Source organism: Acanthopagrus latus, chromosome 3, assembly GCF_904848185.1.
Source record: "Acanthopagrus latus isolate v.2019 chromosome 3, fAcaLat1.1, whole genome shotgun sequence".
NCBI lineage: Eukaryota > Metazoa > Chordata > Actinopteri > Spariformes > Sparidae > Acanthopagrus > Acanthopagrus latus.
In genome coordinates, this window is record NC_051041.1 from 16728769 (window position 1) to 16749771 (window position 21003).

General features: G+C 45.9%; 2 protein-coding genes across 3 annotated transcripts in view; one reads left to right on the forward strand and one right to left on the reverse strand.

The window, feature by feature from the left end:
* The first annotated feature begins 378 nt into the window (after window positions 1-378).
* On the forward strand, window positions 379-3616 carry sp8a (sp8 transcription factor a). Its single transcript, XM_037093718.1, has 3 exons — window positions 379-990; window positions 1161-1571; window positions 1986-3616. The coding sequence occupies exons 2-3, from the start codon at window positions 1551-1553 to the stop codon at window positions 3240-3242; spliced, it is 1278 nt and encodes a 425-aa protein (XP_036949613.1). The 5' UTR covers window positions 379-990; window positions 1161-1550; the 3' UTR covers window positions 3243-3616.
* A 1081-nt stretch (window positions 3617-4697) lies between these two features.
* The window catches only part of itgb8 (integrin, beta 8), a 20805-nt gene continuing 4499 nt past the window's right edge, over window positions 4698-21003 (reverse strand). For both annotated transcript variants that reach the window (XM_037093716.1, XM_037093717.1), the window contains 14 exons: window positions 20691-20862; window positions 20421-20527; window positions 19947-20086; window positions 19468-19633; window positions 17815-17973; window positions 16539-16634; window positions 15983-16075; window positions 14316-14456; window positions 11893-12313; window positions 11583-11805; window positions 11388-11491; window positions 9914-10030; window positions 7700-7863; window positions 4698-6990 (listed from right to left, as the gene is read on the reverse strand). In XM_037093716.1, coding sequence (XP_036949611.1) covers window positions 6862-6990; window positions 7700-7863; window positions 9914-10030; window positions 11388-11491; window positions 11583-11805; window positions 11893-12313; window positions 14316-14456; window positions 15983-16075; window positions 16539-16634; window positions 17815-17973; window positions 19468-19633; window positions 19947-20086; window positions 20421-20527; window positions 20691-20862 — 2232 coding nt within the window. In that variant the 3' untranslated portion in view covers window positions 4698-6861. The remainder of the gene's footprint in view (window positions 6991-7699; window positions 7864-9913; window positions 10031-11387; window positions 11492-11582; window positions 11806-11892; window positions 12314-14315; window positions 14457-15982; window positions 16076-16538; window positions 16635-17814; window positions 17974-19467; window positions 19634-19946; window positions 20087-20420; window positions 20528-20690; window positions 20863-21003) is intronic.

Genomic DNA, 21003 nt, shown 5'->3' on the forward strand with positions numbered 1-21003 from the left:
GCAGTGGTGTCCTCCCCTCCCTCCCCCAGGGCTGGCTGGAACCGCCCCAGGGACAGGATGGGACGGACCGGACCAGCCTCTCATTCATCAGCCTCTCGCTCTGCACGGCTTCACAACGCCAGTAAAAACTAGTTCAGGATGCTCAGCTGAAACACACCTTTAATCCTGACACACCAGCTCAGGTGGCTTTAAACAGCCAAACACTTAAAGGTGCACGACGTAGCTCTGGGGAGGAAATGTGATTAATTAAATAAATTATTTTAATTCTTAAGGACAGACAGATCTTCACTGACTGATTTTCTTAATGACTTATCAGACTAAATAAACACAATCTCTTCGTTTTCATGACTGATTAAACAGAATAAATGATAATTAAAGTGATAATCTCAAAGACTTTCATGTAAATAAATAAATGTTAACTATTGACAGCTGAATGAGGTAACACAACGATGACTGATCCAGTGACGCACCGATCAGAGAGATGTCCACTGCTCAGTTAGTTCAGCCAGCAGTGGCTGGTCGTCCAGAGAGAGTCATCACAGATCCGTTGGTCCCGTCTCTGCTCGTGTCGGGAGTCAGAGGTTAACGCTACTGTGAACGATCACGACCAGACCAGCGAGGACGATAATGGCAACGATGAAACAAAAAAACGTCCAAATCCAAATCCAGAAAATGGACTGACGTCACACGAGCCACACTGGATCTCTGACGAGCACCTGCGATCGCTGCTTCTGGAAATCTGAAGGACAACTGAGGATCTGACCCGAGTCCTTCACGAAGAAATCCACAGCCCAGCAACTTTAAAGGAACACTACGTAGTTTTGGGAAGAAAGATCTAACAAACTACTCAACAAATTTATTATCATTTCCACGACTGGACAAACTGAATATACAAGCTGACCTTAAAGGATGACACAGCTGTCACAATGTGGCAGACCCTGCCACCTCTCTAGCCTCATATGGGGGGATCCTGTTCTCCTCTGAGAACAGGTTTGTTCCTTGATGGGCACAATAAATATTTCTGACTTTGTATTATTACCTCATTAATGTTTATAATACAAAAACTCCACAGTGACCCTTTAAAGTTACACCTTTACCTGAAAACACCTGGACAGCTTCAGTGCTCCTTTGACTTCTGAAGGTGGTTTGTTCTCACACAGATGTTAATGACCTGGATGTTTGCACTGTGCCTGGCTCACCATGAGCTCTGAGAGGAGGAACAGCCGCGAGAAGTTCTGCTCACCTTCCTTCTTCCTGTCTCCTACCTGTTGCTGATGCGCGCCACTCCGTGATTTACCACGACCTCGAGCGCAGAGCGCTCAGAGACGGTGTGGAGCTGCTCTCTGATTGGTCGTCGGGCTCTCAGCGGCACTTCAAAGCCGCGAAGAAGCTACAACTACTAAAGGAGCCGCCGGGAGGAAACACACACTCATCACATCCAACCACCGCACACAGACACACAGTCACCGCACACAGACACACAGTCACCGCACACAGACACACACAGTCACCGCACACAGACACACACAGTCAGAGGACCAGGACAGACCATGGCTGCTACACTGCTCGGGGTAAGTTTGAGTTCTTTCTACATCGTCTGAAACTTGTTTCTTGGTTTAAAGTGAACATGATGTCCGGACAGCGCTCAGTGCGTCTGTGGCATTCAAGGAACACACTTAACGTCGTACTTTACAGCATTTTATCTCAACAATAATAAATCATAATAATGTGATAATACACCGATAACATGTTGAGAGTAACAGCTTGTTGTGGAGCTGACAGCAGGAGGACGGAGCTGCTCTGACTGTAGGAACACTGTCCAAACTTTATCTGCTGCAGAGCCACAAACACTTGATCCAGATCAGTGACGCACTCTGTACAACTCAGTTACACGTTATTAATCCACAGGACTCCGTGTGGTGCCGACACGTTACAGGCTGCCCTCCGTGTGTCTGACAGGTCTGAATGTGTGTGTGTGTCCTCAGGAGGAGCCCCGGCTGGGCAGCACACCGCTGGCCATGCTGGCCGCCACCTGCAGCAGGATCGGTGACCCCGGCCCTTCATGCTCCCCTGCGCTCTCCGATGGAGCCCCGGGTTTCGTGAAGGGCTTCCATCCGTGGAAAGGAGGCGCCCCGAGCGCCGGCAGCCTGGGCGGCTGCTTCACTTCGCTCGGAGTTCCCCCTGGAAACCCCCGCAGTAGCGCGGCCGGACTGACGGACACCTCCAGCGCCTTCTCCGTGACCAGTGCCGGCTCTCCTTTTGGAAATGATTATTCGATGTACCAGACCGCTGCGCCATCAGACAGCTCTGTCCAGGATCCGGCGCACACACAGCGGTCCATGTTTCTGACCAAGTTCCCGCCCTCGGTGGAGAGCATAGCTGGGATTTATCCGAGGATGCACGCGCACCCGTATGACTCCTGGTTCAAGCCCATGGGAGAGGTCAGTAACGGCTCCGCTGCTTGGTGGGACATGGGGACCAGCTGGGTGGACACACAGAGTCCGGCCGGGTTACACTCTCCTCTGAGCGGGTACAGCTCTGACTACAGCTCCGCCTTCAGCCCCGGAGCCTCTCAGCACCTGCTCCCCGCCGCACAGCACCTGTTTGACGGCTTCAGGCCACCTGTCCCGGGTCCCTACACGGAGTCAAAGACGAGCGCGGCACCTGCGCTGACAGGAAACCCGGTCCCGGTGGTTTCTCTCCCCGCATCCTCCCGCTCGTCCTCCCGGCGCTACTCGGGCAGAGCCACGTGCGACTGTCCCAACTGCCAGGAGGCGGACAGCCTCGGCCCGGGGGGCGCCAGCCCGCGGCGGAGGGGCTTACACAGCTGCCACATCCCGGGCTGCGGGAAGGTTTACGGCAAGACCTCTCACCTGAAGGCTCACCTGCGCTGGCACACCGGGGAGAGGCCGTTTGTCTGCAACTGGCTCTTCTGCGGGAAACGCTTCACGCGCTCCGACGAACTCCAGCGGCATTTGCGCACGCACACCGGGGAGAAGCGCTTCGAGTGCGCCATTTGCCACAAACGCTTCATGCGCTCGGATCACCTGAGCAAACACGCGAGGACGCACACGGCGGACGGCTCAGAGGACGGCGGGGAGCCAGGGGTCGGGAAAGGGAGCAGCGACACGGACAATAGCCTCACCGGGAGCCCGAGCCAGTCTCCCGGGCTGCACCTGCGTGAGACCCGGAGCGGCGGAGTAGTCACAGAGCCGAGCGTGGAGTGTGTTCCTGGACTCTGACGGACTGAGATGGCACTTTATAGACTTCAGCTGTGGATGAACACGCGTGTCTTTACCTCATCTGTGTGACACGGAGCCTCCTGTAAAATACAGGTGACCGTGTTCCTGATGAAAGAGGGAGGCTGTGAAATGTTCTGCGCTAGTATTCAGTCTGGAGTTAAACCATCTCGTTACAGACTTTATAAAAACACGAAGCTGTGATTTATTTCCACATGTCGGTCAGATCATGACTCAGTGAATCAAACAGGACATTTAAAGACGTGTTATCTCGTTCCTCGATATCTGAAGCAGTTTTTATGGTTTTATAATTTATGACTATAAAGTATTTTTTCCCACTAATTGCAAAAATAAAACTGTATAAAATTAAAATCTAACATCTGTCTGAACTCGGGCTCTGATGTCTTCATTCCGCAGGAGTTTTTTTAAATCGCCAGTTTAATTTGATCGATTGATTTTTGGTGTGACTATAGATAGACCTGGTGACAGCTGAGGGTACTTATGTCCCATGGTATTGAGATGACGTCGTTTCTGTTCTGCTCTGTGGAGAAAGACTAATAACAGATGATTGATCAAATATTGTATCTGACACAGTTTCTGTAACTGCCCTCAGATACTGACAGTGATGAATATGTGTGTGTTCAGTTCAGACAGTCGCTGGATGTTTGCAGTCACCTTTTGTACATGTTGTTGGATATGATCAGTCTCACAGTCTGAAGCTCAGGCAGAATCTCAATGCTTTTATGTAAAATCATCATTTCTGTGTTGTTTTTCAGTGGAATTAAAAAACAACCTTCTCACTAATACTTGACTCATCTCTCCATTTTAATGTCTGTCAAAATATTGACAACATGATTTCTTCTGCAAATAAAAAAAATACCCAAACAGTCTGACATAAAACAAACTGAATGAAATCGTTCACCAGAAACAGGAAGTAAAGACGCTGATCAAATGTTACTTTGGTAGAAAGTCACTGTATAAAGGTAAAAGCCCTAATGTAGCTGATATTAAATGTACTTAAGTATTAAAAGTAATTTTCTGGCAATAAACTATAAGTAAGTTAACTATAAGTAAAAGTAAATTCATTACATACGAACATGCATGTATAAACCATCAATCTGATGATCACAATCAGTGTTTGTTATTTTTTAATCTGATTCCAGATAAATAAATGTTTTTAATAATGTGCTGGTTTGGCTCTGACTCAGTCTGCTAAGTAACTAAAGTTACCAATAAATGTAGTGGAGTAAACCTCAAAGTGTGTAACACTCAAATAAAGTACAAGTTCCACACTGACATACTTCAGTTCAGTACTTGAGTGAATGTTCATAGTTCCATCATCCATCCACACAGACGAGGCGCTTCATGTGGGACGGCCTCAGTAATTATCATTATTACTGTTTTTATATACTGAATAAGTTGAAGTCAAAGACAGCTGTGGACACACTGGCACAGAAGTGATAGAAAACATCTTGCACATTTTATTGTGATGAAAATCTTCATGCTACACAATGAGTCACATTAACATACAGAGGAACTAGAGAGGAAAGTGCTGCTGTTAGCCCGAGCTCAGCCGGGCAGAGATGATTATTGCTGAATTATTCTCATGATCAGAGATAAAGAGAGCGCGCTTCATCAACACAAACACTTCTCACCACCTGCTACTCAAGCAGCCTTTTCATAAAATACAACAGTTAACATAAATAAAAAGAAGAAAAATCACAATAAATAATAATTAGTGTTCCTGACTTACAGTACAAGAGAGCAGGCGTGGCTGTAAACAATACTGTGTTAAATAAAACTCACAAAGAGGAACAGGGTTGATCTCACGAGAGGCAACCAGCCCGGCTGATGTCAGAACCTTCAGGGCTCATTGGTACCACGTGAAGTAAAATGGTTCTGGAATGATCAGCAGATGCCTGCGGACACAGTTCTGGTTCTGCCACACGAACAGGCGTTTGATGAGATATTCACCAGTTGGTTGTCAGTATGTTGCTTTTTAAAAGAAGAATGTGCTCCAGTCTATTGTTATTCCAGTGTTGTAGATGTGTGACGCCTAATGCCCAACATATAGTGACCCGGTCCCTCCAAACCCACCGGTGCAGCTCTCCTGCCCCCCTCAGGTCTCAGTAGTATAATGCAGAACAGCTGCTCTAGTGCAAATCTAACCAGATTATCAACAGCTGACAGTCACATCAGATTATATTCTCACTCATCATGACAGAAAAATGACATAAAGTAACATTATTCTGTAAAACAGTTGATCAGTTAACACAAACAAAATGCAACAAAGAAACTAGAAGACAAGGCACACCACAAACGACTCCACATCGAGTCAGTCCAAGTCACTGGTGCCTCCTGAGTTAAAGGGAAATGCCACCAATGTTACGCATCAAAGTGTGTTTACAGGTGTCGGGAGAACTACTGCATATGTGAAAAAGTAGTCTAAAGTGTTCTGTGGCTCCAGAGGAAGCTGCATGTGATCTAAAGATGTCCTCCATTGATGTCACTCAGTGGTTGAGTTGCATTATGGGTAATGAAGGTGTTATGTTATGAAAATTGGTACAGCAGTTTAGGACTCGTTATGGACAGTTTAAAAACAAAAGATATAGATAGACATCACATTTAAAATAGCATTAAATCTTCCTTTTCAAAACTGGTGCCTACATTACCCACAATGCAACATACATGTAGCTTCTTCTGGAGCCAGAAAAGGCTTTACACTAGTTTTTCACATAGGCAGTAGTTTCCCCCAAAACCTATGAGCACATTTTATGTGTAAAATTGGTGGAGTTACCCTTTAAATCCAGGTAGGGCTGCACAATCAATTGAAATATTATGGGAATCGTAATACAACCAATCACAGAAGCACAGATGTTTTGATAAAGGCTAAATCATAATGCAGTACAAACCTCCACATTTAAGAAAGCATGTTTGTCGAATTGTTTTTTCAGTGCAAAAGATGCAACAGATGCAACAAGAATCATTGAATCAGATCACAATCTTGATATCTGTCTGAATAATTCAAATGCCTTTTTTTTATGCTATCATGCAGCCCTTCTCTCAAGGAAACACAGGTGAGGTCAGTAATGGAACATGTCGTACCCCAAGCTGGCCACAGGGGGGCAGACTAAGACAGGGAGAGAACAGCTGGAGCGCCACACCTTCACATAAACATGTAGTGTTTTACTGTAAAATCATAAATAGAAAGCCTTGATAGAGCACAGATGCATCTACCCTCACCACACACACACACACACACACACACACACACACACACACACACACACACACACACACACACACACACACACAGAGCAGTGATTGCTGCATGGCTAAAAAGTGAGGAATGATCACCTTCGCCCTGCGACAGGAACAGGTGGGCGACTTGTGCTCTTTGTGTCATCTAGACTTCCAGGATACTGGCCACATCAGTCACACAGTCTATGAGGGTTCGGTCAGTTCTCGTACAAATGTACCATGGAGGTTTCTTAGTTTAGTTTGCCATTCTCACAGTCTCCGCGGGCAGCTGGTGGAACTTTAATGAAGGTTAAGAGGCAGAAAAGAAGCGACTGTCCTTTTAAATGTCTCTACTGACTTCCCTCTGACCTTTGACCTCTGCTTAGTACTGCCAAGGGTCACCGAGGGGCATCTTGGGAACCTGGATGTGCATCTCCACGGGGTGGTCAGGTGGACGGTCCCTCCTGTAGGTGACTGTCTTCTCGTTGGTCGTTGGGATGTATGACAGATCCTGCAGGGTGACAGGAAATGAAGTCGGTAACGTCATACTTCATTTAGTGCTGCATTTCTAGAGATGTGGTTCATTCATGAGAGCAGAAGCTGAGAAACCCTCTTTAATGTCAGCAGTTTACATTTCATGTTAAACCTCAGAAGCGCTTGTCACATTAGTTAATCTTTGAGGAAACATGTAATGCTTCACAACACTTGCAAACTTCCCAGGAAGGATAAATATGTGCTAGATTTCCCTGAAAGCGTTATGTTACATCTGCAGCATCACCAGGGGATCGAGCTCCTTCTGTGAATTCAATGTTACCCAGACAGATGCGTCAGTCCATATTCTGCAGTGTCATTAAGGTGATCTGTGGCAAACGATTAACAATAAATGAGAGGTTCCAAATAATTCACATCACTTCAGACACTCATAACTCCAGAACCGTCCCCACCCAAGTTTCCAACATCTCCTCCTTCTCAGCGGTGCTGTAAGTCATCGTAAGGTCACAAATCTGGACACTGTACATGTTGATCTGGGATTTGAGAGGAAATGTAAATTACAGCTGTTGCTCCAACAGCAGAATCAGATTTCTCAGTACACACTAACACACACATTATTAACAAAAATACTCCAAGAATAAAAGGGTCCTTTGCTTCTGACGGCTCCAGGGAAACATTACTCCCCCTCGATTCAAACCCCTGCTGTGCTAACCATCTTTAGGGCTAACCTTTCCAGTGCAGTGATAGCCTCGCTCCTCAGCGGCGCCCCCTGGTGACCCGCCTCTCTTCTGCAGCAGCAGCCGGGACACGGCCACCACCACCAGGCCGCACAGCAGCGTGAGAGCGCACACGCTCAGGAATGTTCCGACCAGGCGGCTGCTGCTGGCACACTCTGCAGACACAAACATGAGCACATGTCACTGTGGAGAGCTGAGGCCGCAAGTACGGAGACCAGGATCAGTCTTCAGACCAGGATCAGTGTTTAGACCAGGATCAGTCTTCAGACCAGGATCAGTGTTTAGACCAGGATCAGTGTTTAGACCAGGATCAGCCTTCAGACCAGGATCAGTGTTTAGACCAGGATCAGTGTTTAGACCAGGATCAGTCTTCAGACCAGGTTCAGTCTTCAGACCAGGTTCAGTCTTCAGACCAGGTGAAAATAACAATAAACAAACAATATAAACATGACTTTAAATCTCAGAACAGCTCTGAATCTGTCCAATCTGAACAGGCCAACAGATATCAGTTTCATTCTGAAATGTGTTTGTCTTTGTGATGAGATCATGTTAGCCAGCCACCATCACTCCACACACACTCTCAGATCTAATGTACAAATGGAGCTGATTCCCGTCTACTGAGTAGAGGTTACACATTTACAAAGTCGTTATAAGATTAACACAGTTAGTCCACAGACCACTTGTGATTTCACTTTCACCACTTTAAAACTGAAATGTTTTCCTCACCAAAAGAGTTAAATGACTTTCAGATGTTTTAATGAAGTAGATGAACACTGAAACATGAAACATGTTGAGGTAACAGACAGACCAGAACTGGTATCAAGTACCATGAGATCAGTTTCACTTCTGTTAAAGTACCCAAAAGTCACACTTCAGTAAAAGATATCATGTTAAGATATAACTTATATAACCCATATGAATAGTACATGAGTGAAAGTCTTAAACAGTATGAAAATAAAAGTATCTAAAGGTGCAGTATGTAAATTCTCTTATGTCAACAGAATGTCAAGAATCACAGTTTTGACTAGCATGCTAACCATGGAAACAACACCAGCAGTACTCTGGTGCACTGTGCTCCCACTCTGAACCACTAGATGCACAGCTAACTGTGCTAAGTGGCTAAATGCAGCTACACACTTTGTTTTGATGATGAAATCAACAGGCGGCCAATTCTTACAAATTCCAGCTTTATGTATTAAAAAGTACTCTTCTGCCAAAAAATCAGTTAAGTACCACAAGTACAAGTGAAGTAACCTGTAACTACACGTATATATACTGTGAGGTAAGACATGAGTGATCATCTGCCTGACTGATTATCAGATCTGATATTTTTCTTTTTTTTCCTTTTTTCAGCATTAAACTATGAGGTAACTAAGTGAGTAAAGTAGGTAATCATCAAATAAATATATGGAATAAAAAGTACAAGGTTGCCCCACAAGGGTAGAGGAGTGGAAGGATTGAACATAGAGGACGATGGAAATATAAATTTACTATAAATAACAAAAATTAACTTAAAATTATACTTAAGTAAAGTACTCGAGTGAATGAACTCGCTTACAAACAGTGTTGGAGTGGCAGCTGTGGCAGTGGTGATGCTGGAACAGTCAGCTGGCTGTGTGTCTGCTGGGGAGCATGTGTGGATGACGGCTCGTCGCTCCTCACAAAGAGCCCAAACACAGCGCTGACATTTTGTAACAGGGTTACCATGGAGACCGGGCTCCTGCTGCACCCGGGAGGGGGAGTGGGCGTGAGCAGGAAGAGAGCGTCCCGTTGGGTGGAGGGGTGGATGAGGGGAACAGGGGAGATCGTGTGTGTGTGTGTGTGTGTGTGCGTGTGTGTGTGTGTGTGTGTGTGTGTGTGTGTGTGTGTGTGTGTGTGTGTGTGTATATGTGGGGGGGAGACGCACAATGAGGAGCGCTGTTCCAAAAAACGGGAGGGTGGGGATGAACTGTAACACTTGGAAGTAGAGTGATGTGTGTGTGCATAACCCAGTGCATGTGTGAACTAGGGGGTTTTAAATAAGCTCTGTGTGTGTGTGTGTGTGTGGGAGGAAAGTAAGCTGGGAACTGAGGGTAAATCTAAAATACAGCTGTAACACTGACAGCAGGCTTGCTGACTCAAACACCCCAGGGTACAGCAGTGGTAGCAACGGAAGTGACCTCGAATGAAGGTGTGTGTGTGTGCGTGTGTGTGTTGATAGTATACCTGGTCTTGTGCTGATGCGAAGCTGGGTCTGACCAGACAGCGAGCTTGTTTGAAACCGATATCGACAGCCATCATTACTGATGAACAAACACTGAATCCACTTCTCCCCTGCTGGACCTGAGAGAGGGAGGGGGGGGATGGGGGGGGTGGAGAGAGGGAGGGAGGGAGGTGGAGAGGGGGGGGGGGGGTGGAGAGAGGGAGGGAGGGAGGGAGGGGGGGGAGGGGGGGAGTTGAAGTGAGATGTTTTTCAGTCCAGACATGTTCTGAACTAAACCTCCAGTGAAAATCCTCCAGAACTTCTAACAACTAAAAATCAATGAGAGCAGCATTACAAGCAGGCTGCTGTGTTTTACAGCTCTTCTGTTCGTACCTGAAAGCTGCACCGATCAATACTTCTATACCACTCTAACAATAGATCAGCACACTGTGGCTAATGTGTGCGAGGCAGCAGGCAGCTCTGCTGAGCCCTCTGGTCTCTTTTAGCTCATTGTTTTGCTTTTCTTGGATCAGAACTTAGAAGCATTTAGCTGCTATAGAACTTTTTGTTCAGGAGTTGATGGAGACCAAACCAGAGACCCAACACTTCAAGTGATTCTATGCCTGCTGGATGTGTACAGAGGCTCTCGTCTGGACGAGATGGTGGAGCTGGAGGTGATGATACCGACTGGATCTGACGCTAAAGCACATCCTCCTTCAGTGGGACCATCAGCTACAACATGAGTGTCATGTCTTGAGTGCATAAACTCATTATGAAACAGTTCACTGAGGTAATAAATTAAGTGGGCTCATTTTCTCCGTTTCCTCAGTTTCCTCCAAAAATAATCAAGAGCAACTATACCAGCAGAAAACCTCCTCTGCTGATCTCCAGTGGTTTAGCTTCTCACCACGCTGCAGTGAAGTCAACTTTCTTGCTGACCAAGAACATTCCTGTGAACGCCCTCCGCTACATGGAACGAGTTGGAGACGGTGAACGTTTGGTGCCTCACCTCCTGACTTTCTCTTCACACAAGCAGAAACACGGCTGTTTATTCACTGTAATCATCCACTTCACTGCAAAAGCAGGAAACTGCACACAGCTGGACAGTTTTCAGAGATAGAGCCAACGCAAAAACACCTCTCGGTGGCCATTTTTCTTTCTGCCAGAACTGAATCATATCTCCTGACCCAAACATGAACACAGAAAAGCTGATGGCGAGTCCTCTGTTCTGATGGTTGTGGATCACAGTGGCACCACACACAACATGATAAACTGTTCAGGTGAAGAGTTAATGAAGGAAAGGAGATAAATGTCAGAACCTTCTGTACACCATTTTTAACTTCTTTGCCCTGCCCCTAAAACAGTTGGACCTAGATTAGAGAGATGTCATTCATCATCGTTAACCCTGATGGCAAGTCAGAGTAAGATATATTTCTAGGGTGTTTGTATGGTGAGCACATGAGTGTTGAAAGATTCTATTGGCTAAACCGGCCGAACCTGATACATCATCCGTGTAGCCCACCAATGGAGCGCAGGTGTTGTTGCAGTGCCCTCCCTCTTTTTGCGAGAGACCGTGAGACAGGTGGCAGTCCACACACCTCCTGAGAGACAGACAGACAGAGATTCAGCTCCCAGCTGTTCTGTAACAGCTCCCATCATGCTTTGTGGTGGCGCACAGAAATTGATACGTACCAGTATGATTGGCAGGTGCTCTGGCAGGTGGGGCATCGCTCGCAGAAGTCTCCGTAGCGCCGAGAGTCGTCACACACGCATCTGCCACACACACATCTGCCCCGCCCGCTGCACAGCAAGCCGTCAGCTGACCGGCAGGTTGCCGTGGAGACGGGACAACCGCAGCTGTCACCCATCCAGCCGTCCTGGCACACACACCGTCCTGACACACACACACCCCTCCCTGAGACACACAGACACACACAGGGTGTCACAGAGGTCCTTCATGAATGCTACTGGCTTGTGATTCTTTGTGCAGTGTGCTCCTCACCTCCACACACCAGGCCTCCTCCGTACGGGCAGGAGAATTCGTCTATCTCGCAGTACTTCCCGTACACCGCGCCCAGCCGGCTCTGCTCACACACACACCTGCCACACTCACACACTCCCCGACCACTGCAGTCCACATCGGCTCCATCTGCTCTGCAGTTCCAGTCTGACTCTCTGTTCGAGTCCTGAATTAGTCCGGGATCAGGCCTCGGCCCCTGATTGGTGCTGCCTGGCGTTCCGCTGCACTGTGATTGGCTGTCGTCGTTGCAGCGCTTCGTGGGGCCGCAGCTGCAGCGACATTTGGAGTGGATCCGGACCACGGTGGATTCGTTATATCCCACAGGGCGGACCGTCACTGTTACATCCTCATCTTCACCATGGTCAGGACACGAGTGCATGCCGATGGTGATGTTGAAGAAGACCTGCGGAGGAAGACAAACAGGTGATAACTCAGTGATGCCAGACTGGGTCCAGACTGAAACATGTCAACAACTGCTGAATGGATCTCCATGAAAGCTGGATAAAACAGGATAAAACTATTGTGATGCTCTGACTTGTTTTACCTGTAGCGCCATCATCAGGTCAGAATATTGAATTGTTACATGTTGACGTCTCCACGAGCCTCAGAGGTTCATTTAGAAAGTGAACATGGTAAAGATTATACCTGCTAAACATTAGCATGTTAGCACTGTCACCATGAGAATGTTAGCATGCAGAAATTAGCATTTAGCTCAACAAACAGCTATGCTGTGATGGAAAGTCTTCTCTAGACAAACAAGATCTGCTTTGAATTTTAGAAAGACACTTTTAGAGAGACGCGTAACTTCGAGCCTGTAGAGCTGTAGATGAATGTAACGCTGACTTCAGTGTTGGAGTCTGCATGTTCCATTTCATAGCACCTCTACACAGCATGTGTGGAGTTGATCATATCACTGACTTCCAAATCTTTCTCAAAAAAGTCTTTTTTTTAACTTGCGTTTCTAAAACCAGCTGTTGTCTTTCCATCAGTATGTATTTCTTCATGCATTTCTCTTCTCTTCCCTCACTTGGTCTTAATATCACATGACTGAACTGTTGCTTATCACTGATCTTCAATAAAGCTGTTATGAGGGCACTTTTAACATCTCAATCACTCGCTCCTGATATGTAATATCATTTGAATTAGATGATAAAGCTTAAAGGTACCTGTTGGAGTCTCTGAACACTAGCAATGGTGGTTTCAGACTATTCAACTGATCTACAGCTGGCAGAAACACAACAAGAACCAATAAACCTGCACCAAGAAAGGCAGAGAGGAAGAAGACAAGTCCAAGTGTTGATGATGAAATCGTTATGAAACTTTTGTTTATAAGAAAACTCCACAGAGCACCTGTGAGGCTCTCTTCTGCTGGACGAGGCAGAACAGGTCAAAAACAGACCCACACCAGAGATAAATGATTGACTATTTATCACACATTTACTTCTCAGAAGCCTGCTGCTGCTGCTGGAGGTCAGACACAGTTTCTGAGAAAACTCGTATTTTCCCTGATTCAACTCCTGCTGTAAGTCTGAGAGCAATGAGCCACTTCTCACTGCCTACGATCTGATAAGAGTTAAAGAGCTGGGAAAATAACCAGGAACTGGATTCTTAAGACTTAATGTGAATAATTGTTCTGTTGATGTGGTTGGAAACTGCAAGCTTTCTATAGGAGGGCCTTCTGCTGGATTTTTTAAAAATGATTCTAGTAATTGTAGGTACTTTCCATAATTCACTTAAATCCACCCATGGATTAAAAGGCCGGGCCTCGGTCTCTTTGTACAATAGAGTCACTATAGAGCAATGATTAAGCATCTCGGTGTTTAAGAGTCCCATAAGGTCGAGCAGGAGAAGAGTCTCGTCAGGAGTTTAGGGAGTGAGCACAAAGAGAATTTCCTGAAAATGCTATAATTAGTACCAAAGGTTGTTATAGAAAGTCTGACAGAAAACCTTTGTGTGGTCATGAGTGCAGCAGCAGCAGACTCCTGCAGACTCTGAGGAGGTGCAGGCTGTTCTAAAGCTGTTTTTAGGTCAATAAGTGGACCAGGTATGAGAGCAGAGGACATCCAGCGACCTACTTCTCAATATAAATGTCCTCTTTGTTTGGATAAAGACTCTCATATCAGGCGAGGTAAGGATTTTCGGACAGGAAGATCATAGAATCACATGGAAATGTTTTCTGTTAAACAGCGCCTGTAATCCGCTCACATCGGATTATTTACCAAATCTTCAGCTCTCAGTGACGCATGTTTGTGTGAGTGTGTTCTGAAGCATCAAAATACAACCAATAAATGTCTGCTGACATCTCCAGGGGCTTGAAATTAAGCTTCCTGTGTAAGTACATTGAACGAAATCCCTGTATGAATCATGTGATTAGCTGCTGGAGGTATGCTGGTGTTATTTCTCACCTTCTGGCTGGGCTTCACCCCCGAGCAGCTCTGGTCCTTAGCAGTGGATCCGTCTGGACAGAGAGGAGAGACAGACACCCAGTACCTGCTGGCTGCCTGGTCCTCCACTGACACCGACACCTCCACCTCTGACAGCAACCTCTGGATGCAGCGCGGGCGGAGAGAGATGACAGAGCAGCGTTACATTCAGCATCTGCTATAGTAATGGTCTTAAAGTCGCCGTCTGAAAGGAAACCTATCACGCTTTGCTGTTTTATAAATGTTCTTCTGATGTAAATGATCTTCAACGTTAAAAAGGTCAAAGACTGAACCGACCAACAGAAGCTCCTTTCTCCCACACAAACACTGCTCCTGAAACGCCTCGTCAGCGGCCCCACCTCTAATCCTGTGACTTTGTGACGTCACACTATGTCACCATGTCAAACATTTGCAAAATTCCTGTCTAATGGCTAATTTGGCAAGCAAGGATTCATTAATCATAGCTGCTGAGCTGAGTCAGGCATGTGTGCGCTGACCAATCAGAGGAGACCATGTATTCGGGAGGAGGGCCTGAAAGAGACAGGAGTGTTGTGGGGGGGAACACAATATCTTGGTTGTGTTGAGCATTAAATCCTGTAAACGTATTCAGCAGTGACCCTGAAAATGAGCATAATGAGTCTCTTTAACGCTCGGATGAAAAGAGAAAAGAGAGTGCAACTAACAGTGATAGCTCAAGATGTAAATGAATATAATCCGTGTGAGAGAAAACTAATGAGGCAGGAGAGAGAAATGGAGACAGAAAGCCAAAATGTGATTAATTAAAGTTGTCACATGTCCTCAGAAAGGCCTCATTGTCGCCCTCGCTCTGAAATACAGGGGGGTTTATGGGAACGAGGAGGAGGGGCCAAAAATAGCATCTTTGTATTCATCCATGATTAGGACACATGGTTTCCGAGGGGATCTGATAGCTATTATAATGCCAGCTTCTGTTCGGGCCCTGCTGTTTGTGTATGCGTGTGTGTGTGTGTGTGTGTGTGTGTGTGTGTGTGTGTGTGTGTGTGTGTGTGTGTGTGTGTGTGTGTGGGCACGTATGCGGGGCTGTTCACCCGGATCTGTGGATTCGGCAGATTCTCGAAGCAAACAATGGAGCGCTGTGCCTGAGGCAAGATTACAGCCCAGACTGCTGCCAGCAGAACGAACAACCAGAACAACACACACACACACACACACGCACACACACACACACACAGAGGCCCTCACCCCTCCATAACCTCCTGCTCTCTGCGTTGCTCTCTGTCATTTAGACCCTCAGCAACCACAAACATCTCCAGTCATCTGTTAGGATAAAGTGTGGAACCTGACGTCCCTGGATGAATATACGTAGGACAAACATCCAGCAGTTTCACAGATTGTGTTGCCTTCTCTCTGCAGTGTGCTATTAGTCACCTTCATGATTTAACAGGTAGAGTTCATGTGGCCTCAGCAGATCAGTGGGCTTATGATTCAGCTGCTGCTAACTGCTGCTGCTAACTGCTGCTGCTCTGTCGTCTCTAACCCTCCAACAGTCCCTGTCCATCTCTCTGTTGTCTACACAGTGAATAATTCATCAAGGCAGACAAACGGGATCTGAAACTGAGAATAAAGCAATTGCACTGAAGTTGCAGAGGAAGCAGGAGAGTGCTCTGTACCTTGTATGCATCCACCACCAGCTCTATCAGGTTTGGAGCCTGGAAGAGGCCTAACTTCCCCAGGTAGGAGCCAGGCAGGAGGCGCACCAGCTCCTGGAGGAGCGAAGAGAGACGAGGGGAAGAGATACTTCAGATGTTGGAGCTCAGAGGAGAAACATCTTCACAGACCAACTCTGTTCAAACAAACTCTTTACATTTTCATGACTGATAAACTGAACAAACAAACACAGTTTATACTGTTTTACTCTGCTTATATGTGGCGGACCCTGCCATCTTTCTATCTTCACATAGTGTTCTGGGGACCCTACTTTCCTCTGAGAACAGCTTGTTCACTCAGTTATAAAAATACATGAGGTCAAATTATCACTTCATTAATATTGTAAATATTAAAATTGTGAGTTTGAGTTTTAACAATGATTTTGTCTCTGTGCTGACGTCCTCATATTGTATCTATTACTGGTGCACTGATGGACCTGTGTGTCTGAAACAAGGTTCGGTTGCACTGAACTGAATATGTGGCTGTGTGTTGTTGTGTGCACCTGGTGGGAGAGATTACCTCGTACCACTGGTACTGCTGCTTCTCCACAGCGAAGATGGAGTAGATATGGTTCTCCAGCAGTTTATCAGACAGCTGACCCAAACTGGGATGGTCCTGAAAAAGATGCAACCAACACACGAAATCCAGAAATAATATTTGATGTGCAGTATCAAGTTTAAGTACAGAGCTCACATCCACTACAGCCTGCAGCAGAGTGAACTGTGACTCAAGAGACGCAGAAGTTAATCAGTTAATTAAACAATGAACTCATGAGTTGTCAACCATGAAATCAATAAGCAACTATTTTTAAGAATGTGTTAAAGGTGTGCTATGTAACCTTCTGTACTCACAGTTTAGTTACGGTAATATTATTATAGCTCCATCATCTTTCTGTCAGCCTAACTCACAATATAATCCTGTAACGCTCTGATGTTTAATGAACACAAATGTAAACATAACAAACCTACAATCTAATTGAGGTTGGCACAAAGTTGCGTAGTGCACCTTTAATTGGTTTGAGTCATTTTCAAGTAAATAAAAGTTTGGATGTGTGAATCCTGTCTGGTTTCTTCACTCAGCTATGACAGTAAACTGAGTTTCTTTGGATTCCGGCAAAGACACAAACAAGACACTGAGTACGTCGTGCTGGGCCACATTTTCAACAAATGTCTGACATTTTATTGACTAAACAGCTCATCAGATCTCGAGGTAATAATCAACAGATTATTCCACAAGGAAAATAATCATTGGTTGCAGCCTGAGTTTAAATGAACTGTTTCACTTAATGGGAAATAAGTGTATTAATTTTCCTGCCAATAGTTGGTTAAGAAGATCAATATTCATCTGTGCAGTAAATACAAAGCCACGGCCAGTGACTGGCTACTTTAGCTTAGCTTAGCAAAAAGACTGGGAGCAGGGGGTAACAGCCTGGCCGTGTCCAAAGGTAACAAATCTGCCTGAGCACCTCTAAGACTCACAAATTAACACCGGCACAAGAAACAGACACGATGTAGATTCACAGTGACTCTTTCTTGGCTGGGGGAATAAATTGGAAACACATTTATCTGCTCATCGAACTTTCAGCCAGAGAGAAATTGAGCCTATTTCCTAAAACTCAGTCAAACAATTGCTTTAACTATCAAATGACCTATTAAGTGTCAATCTGCAGTCGGAGTATTGTATTTTCAGATTCAAACTCATCTGCAAGCTGCAGCTCATCTAGTTATCAACACGCCAAGTTAAAAGGTTCAGTTCCTTCCAGGCTGACCGCCCGCAGGCTTCCTTCTCCTCTCACCATCTGAGTGCTCCCGGTGTAGACGTTGTTCTCCAGGTGACACAGGCCGTCGTGCGGCGTCACGATCCCTGCCAGCCGGCTGTCCAGGGCCAGGTGAGACGGCTGGTCGGTCATCAGGAGCAGCAGACGTTTGGCCTCTGGCCGCCAGCCCACCGCTTTCTAAAGACATGCAGTGAACAGGACGGAGCGTAAAAAAGTTTGGAGGCCAAATAATCGATGAAGTCGAACCACCGCCGTCTTACATCGGTGCTAATGTGTCTTCTGTTTCTGGTGAGTAGTTTTATAGACTGTCACATTTTTCTTCTCTTATGTCACTAGTCAGCAACATTTACACAACTGATGTGGGAAATATGTGAATGCTTTCTATTCTGAAGGTTTGCACATGTGGTAAGAAAACTGCAAATTCAAACCATTTAGTCATCTGAACTAGATTAGTTCCCATGGTGATCAGCTCTTTCTGTAATTCACAATTAAAGGAGAACCAGCCAAAATTCTTGCACGAGTCACGGAGTCTCCTTCTTTATGTCTGTGACTCGTCACTGACTGTGAGAGAAATGGGTCAGTGTGAGTCTCTATGTGTGTGCCTTTGTGTATTTTAGGAAACCCAGTGAGCTTAAAGTAATAAGTAGGCCTGACATAATGGAGAGTCTATTTCAGGAGTCATGATGACCACCGTGGTGTTTCCCTTTACACTGGTTACTCAGGCCCCCCGCAGGCTGTGACTCACAGGCCTCCTGCAGCCATAGCATAAGGAACTGTGTGTGGATGTGTCTGCCATACCCCAGCACTGGTGTCATTACTTAGTGGGATTCCAGTGGTAATATCCAGTGCTGAGTCAGAGTGCCACCATTCTCCCAGAATAAAGGCCTCTTTCACCAGCATGCAGACTAACTACCTAATTTGGGATCCTAACTCAATTTTCTGAACCTGTTCAAGCGTGACAGCAAAGCTGGTCCGACCGAACACAGCTCTGACTTATGGACTACAGGTGGTCCAGATTTGTTTGCGACAACTTGGGTTGCCCTGACCCTTGACCCTGCATTATCTCAGCCATCTGCATGAGTGTAGCTCGCCCTATCTGGCCCAGAACCCAGGCCTCTGTCATGGTTACAGTATGGACCACCTGTGGACCATAATTCATGACCCTGTTGGCTGGATGGAGTTATTCTGCTATGTGGAAGGAAATTAAAGTAAACTGAACAATTCTTGCATTAAAGCAGATTCATTATGCTCCTGAACACCCAGTCTCCTCTGATTGGTCAGCTCACAGATGCCTGAGCAAGCTGTGCAGAATCAATTCTTATGTGCCAAACAAGCTGCAAGGCATTAACTGATGCAAACGTCTGACATGGTGTCGCACTGTGATGTCACAAAGTCACAGAATTAAAGACGAGACTACTGATGAGGCATTCAGGAGCAGTGTTTTCTGTGGGAGAGAGGAGCGTCTGTTGCTGCTGACTTTGACCTTTATAACTTTGACGATCAGTCACATGCAGGAGCACATTTATAAAACTCTAAATGAAAGGAAAAAAAGAAAAAGCATGCAGTAAAAATGCGACTCTTTTAAACTGAAGTGCTTTGGTAGCTTTTGCTCTTTGTTGCGCACACGTGGCGTTTGTGTCTGACTTCCATCATCAGCATCTGTATACTCACCTGGCAGACAGCAGCTTGCAGCATAGCATCCAGTCCTCCCTCAGGTGTGTCCATGTTTCCAGAGATGCGCTGGCGTTTAATTGTACGTGTGAACTCGCTCATATTTCCCGTCATGCCTAGGACGTGGTGGAAGCCGTGGGCGGGACGACAGCGGATCTCATAATCACTTGTAGAAGACAGACGCGGAAGAAAAAAAACACCAGAACAAATGAATGTCAAACGCCTGTCTGTTGTTTCTGACGGCTCACCGTCATTATAATGCTGCTCCCTCACAGGCGACAAATCTGCCCGAGTAACAACTGGGAGCAGCATCTGAGGATGTATGTTCAAATAAACTGTCACGGCTCTTCTGGCCTCATTAAGAGAAGAACAAGTTACTCGACTGATATAACAAGGCAAACAGTGAATCACAAACAACAGAGAATTTCAACTACTTTTCTTAGCAATCAATAATCCAACCAACAACACCTGTGTCTCACCTGCAGGGGTTGTTGATCTTGGAGGGATGGACGTTGATGTAAGGGGAGACAGGTTTGTCCACAAACGAGCCGAAGCCCAGCCAGAGGTCTGACGAGTGCTCCGTCATACGCAGAGACAGAGCCACGCCGACGGTCTTCAGCTGCACCACCGAAAACATGCAGACAAGGGAAGGACATAGAAACACAAGCAGCACCGAGCTGAGATCTGTGATCGTATCATCAAAAACAGCTGCGCAGTTTGTAGAAAGCAGTCGAGACTACTCTGAATGTAGTTTTGTAGAAGGTTTTTTAAGTACAATTATCAACATCATGTGCAGAAATAACAGCTTTACATCATGACATCTGTATATTGAGTTACAGAGATATCTAATAAAGCATTAGCATCCTAGCTAGCCAGAAAGTGTTACTTGCTAACACTTTAACCCTTCTAAGGCTCATGGGAACACAGCTGAGGAAACTGACTGCTGCACCTACATGATCAAGGTTTTCCTGCATAGATGCCGAAACATCAACCAGGTAGTACAGATCCACTGGATAACGCTCCAGCTGCTCCACAGCCACAATGATGTTGGCCTCTGACCCTGGACACACACACACACACACACACACACACACACACACACACACACACACACACACACACACACACACACACACAAACACACACAAACAATGAAATCAATTTACCAACCACAAACCCAATTAGAAATCATTAGGAGATCCACCATTTCAAACGTCATCTACCTGGTCTTAGGGTGATGCTGATGTCTTGTGGGGACACCTGCGTGCTGCTGATGGTGGCGTTGACCTCCACCTTCATCTCTGACTGCTCCATGAACTCCACCTCGCAGCCTCTCCTGAGCAGATTCACTGGCCGGTCGCAGCGCAGGCTCAGGCCTGCCTCATCCAGAAAGTCCTAGAGATCAGACAAGGTCAGAAGAAAAAATAATGAATGAAAGAAAACAGTTTGACTGTCTCCAATCCTCTTTCAATAGATTTTATTTGCATTTTTTAAAAATCTGAAATAACAAAATGTAAAAAACGACACAAAGAAATA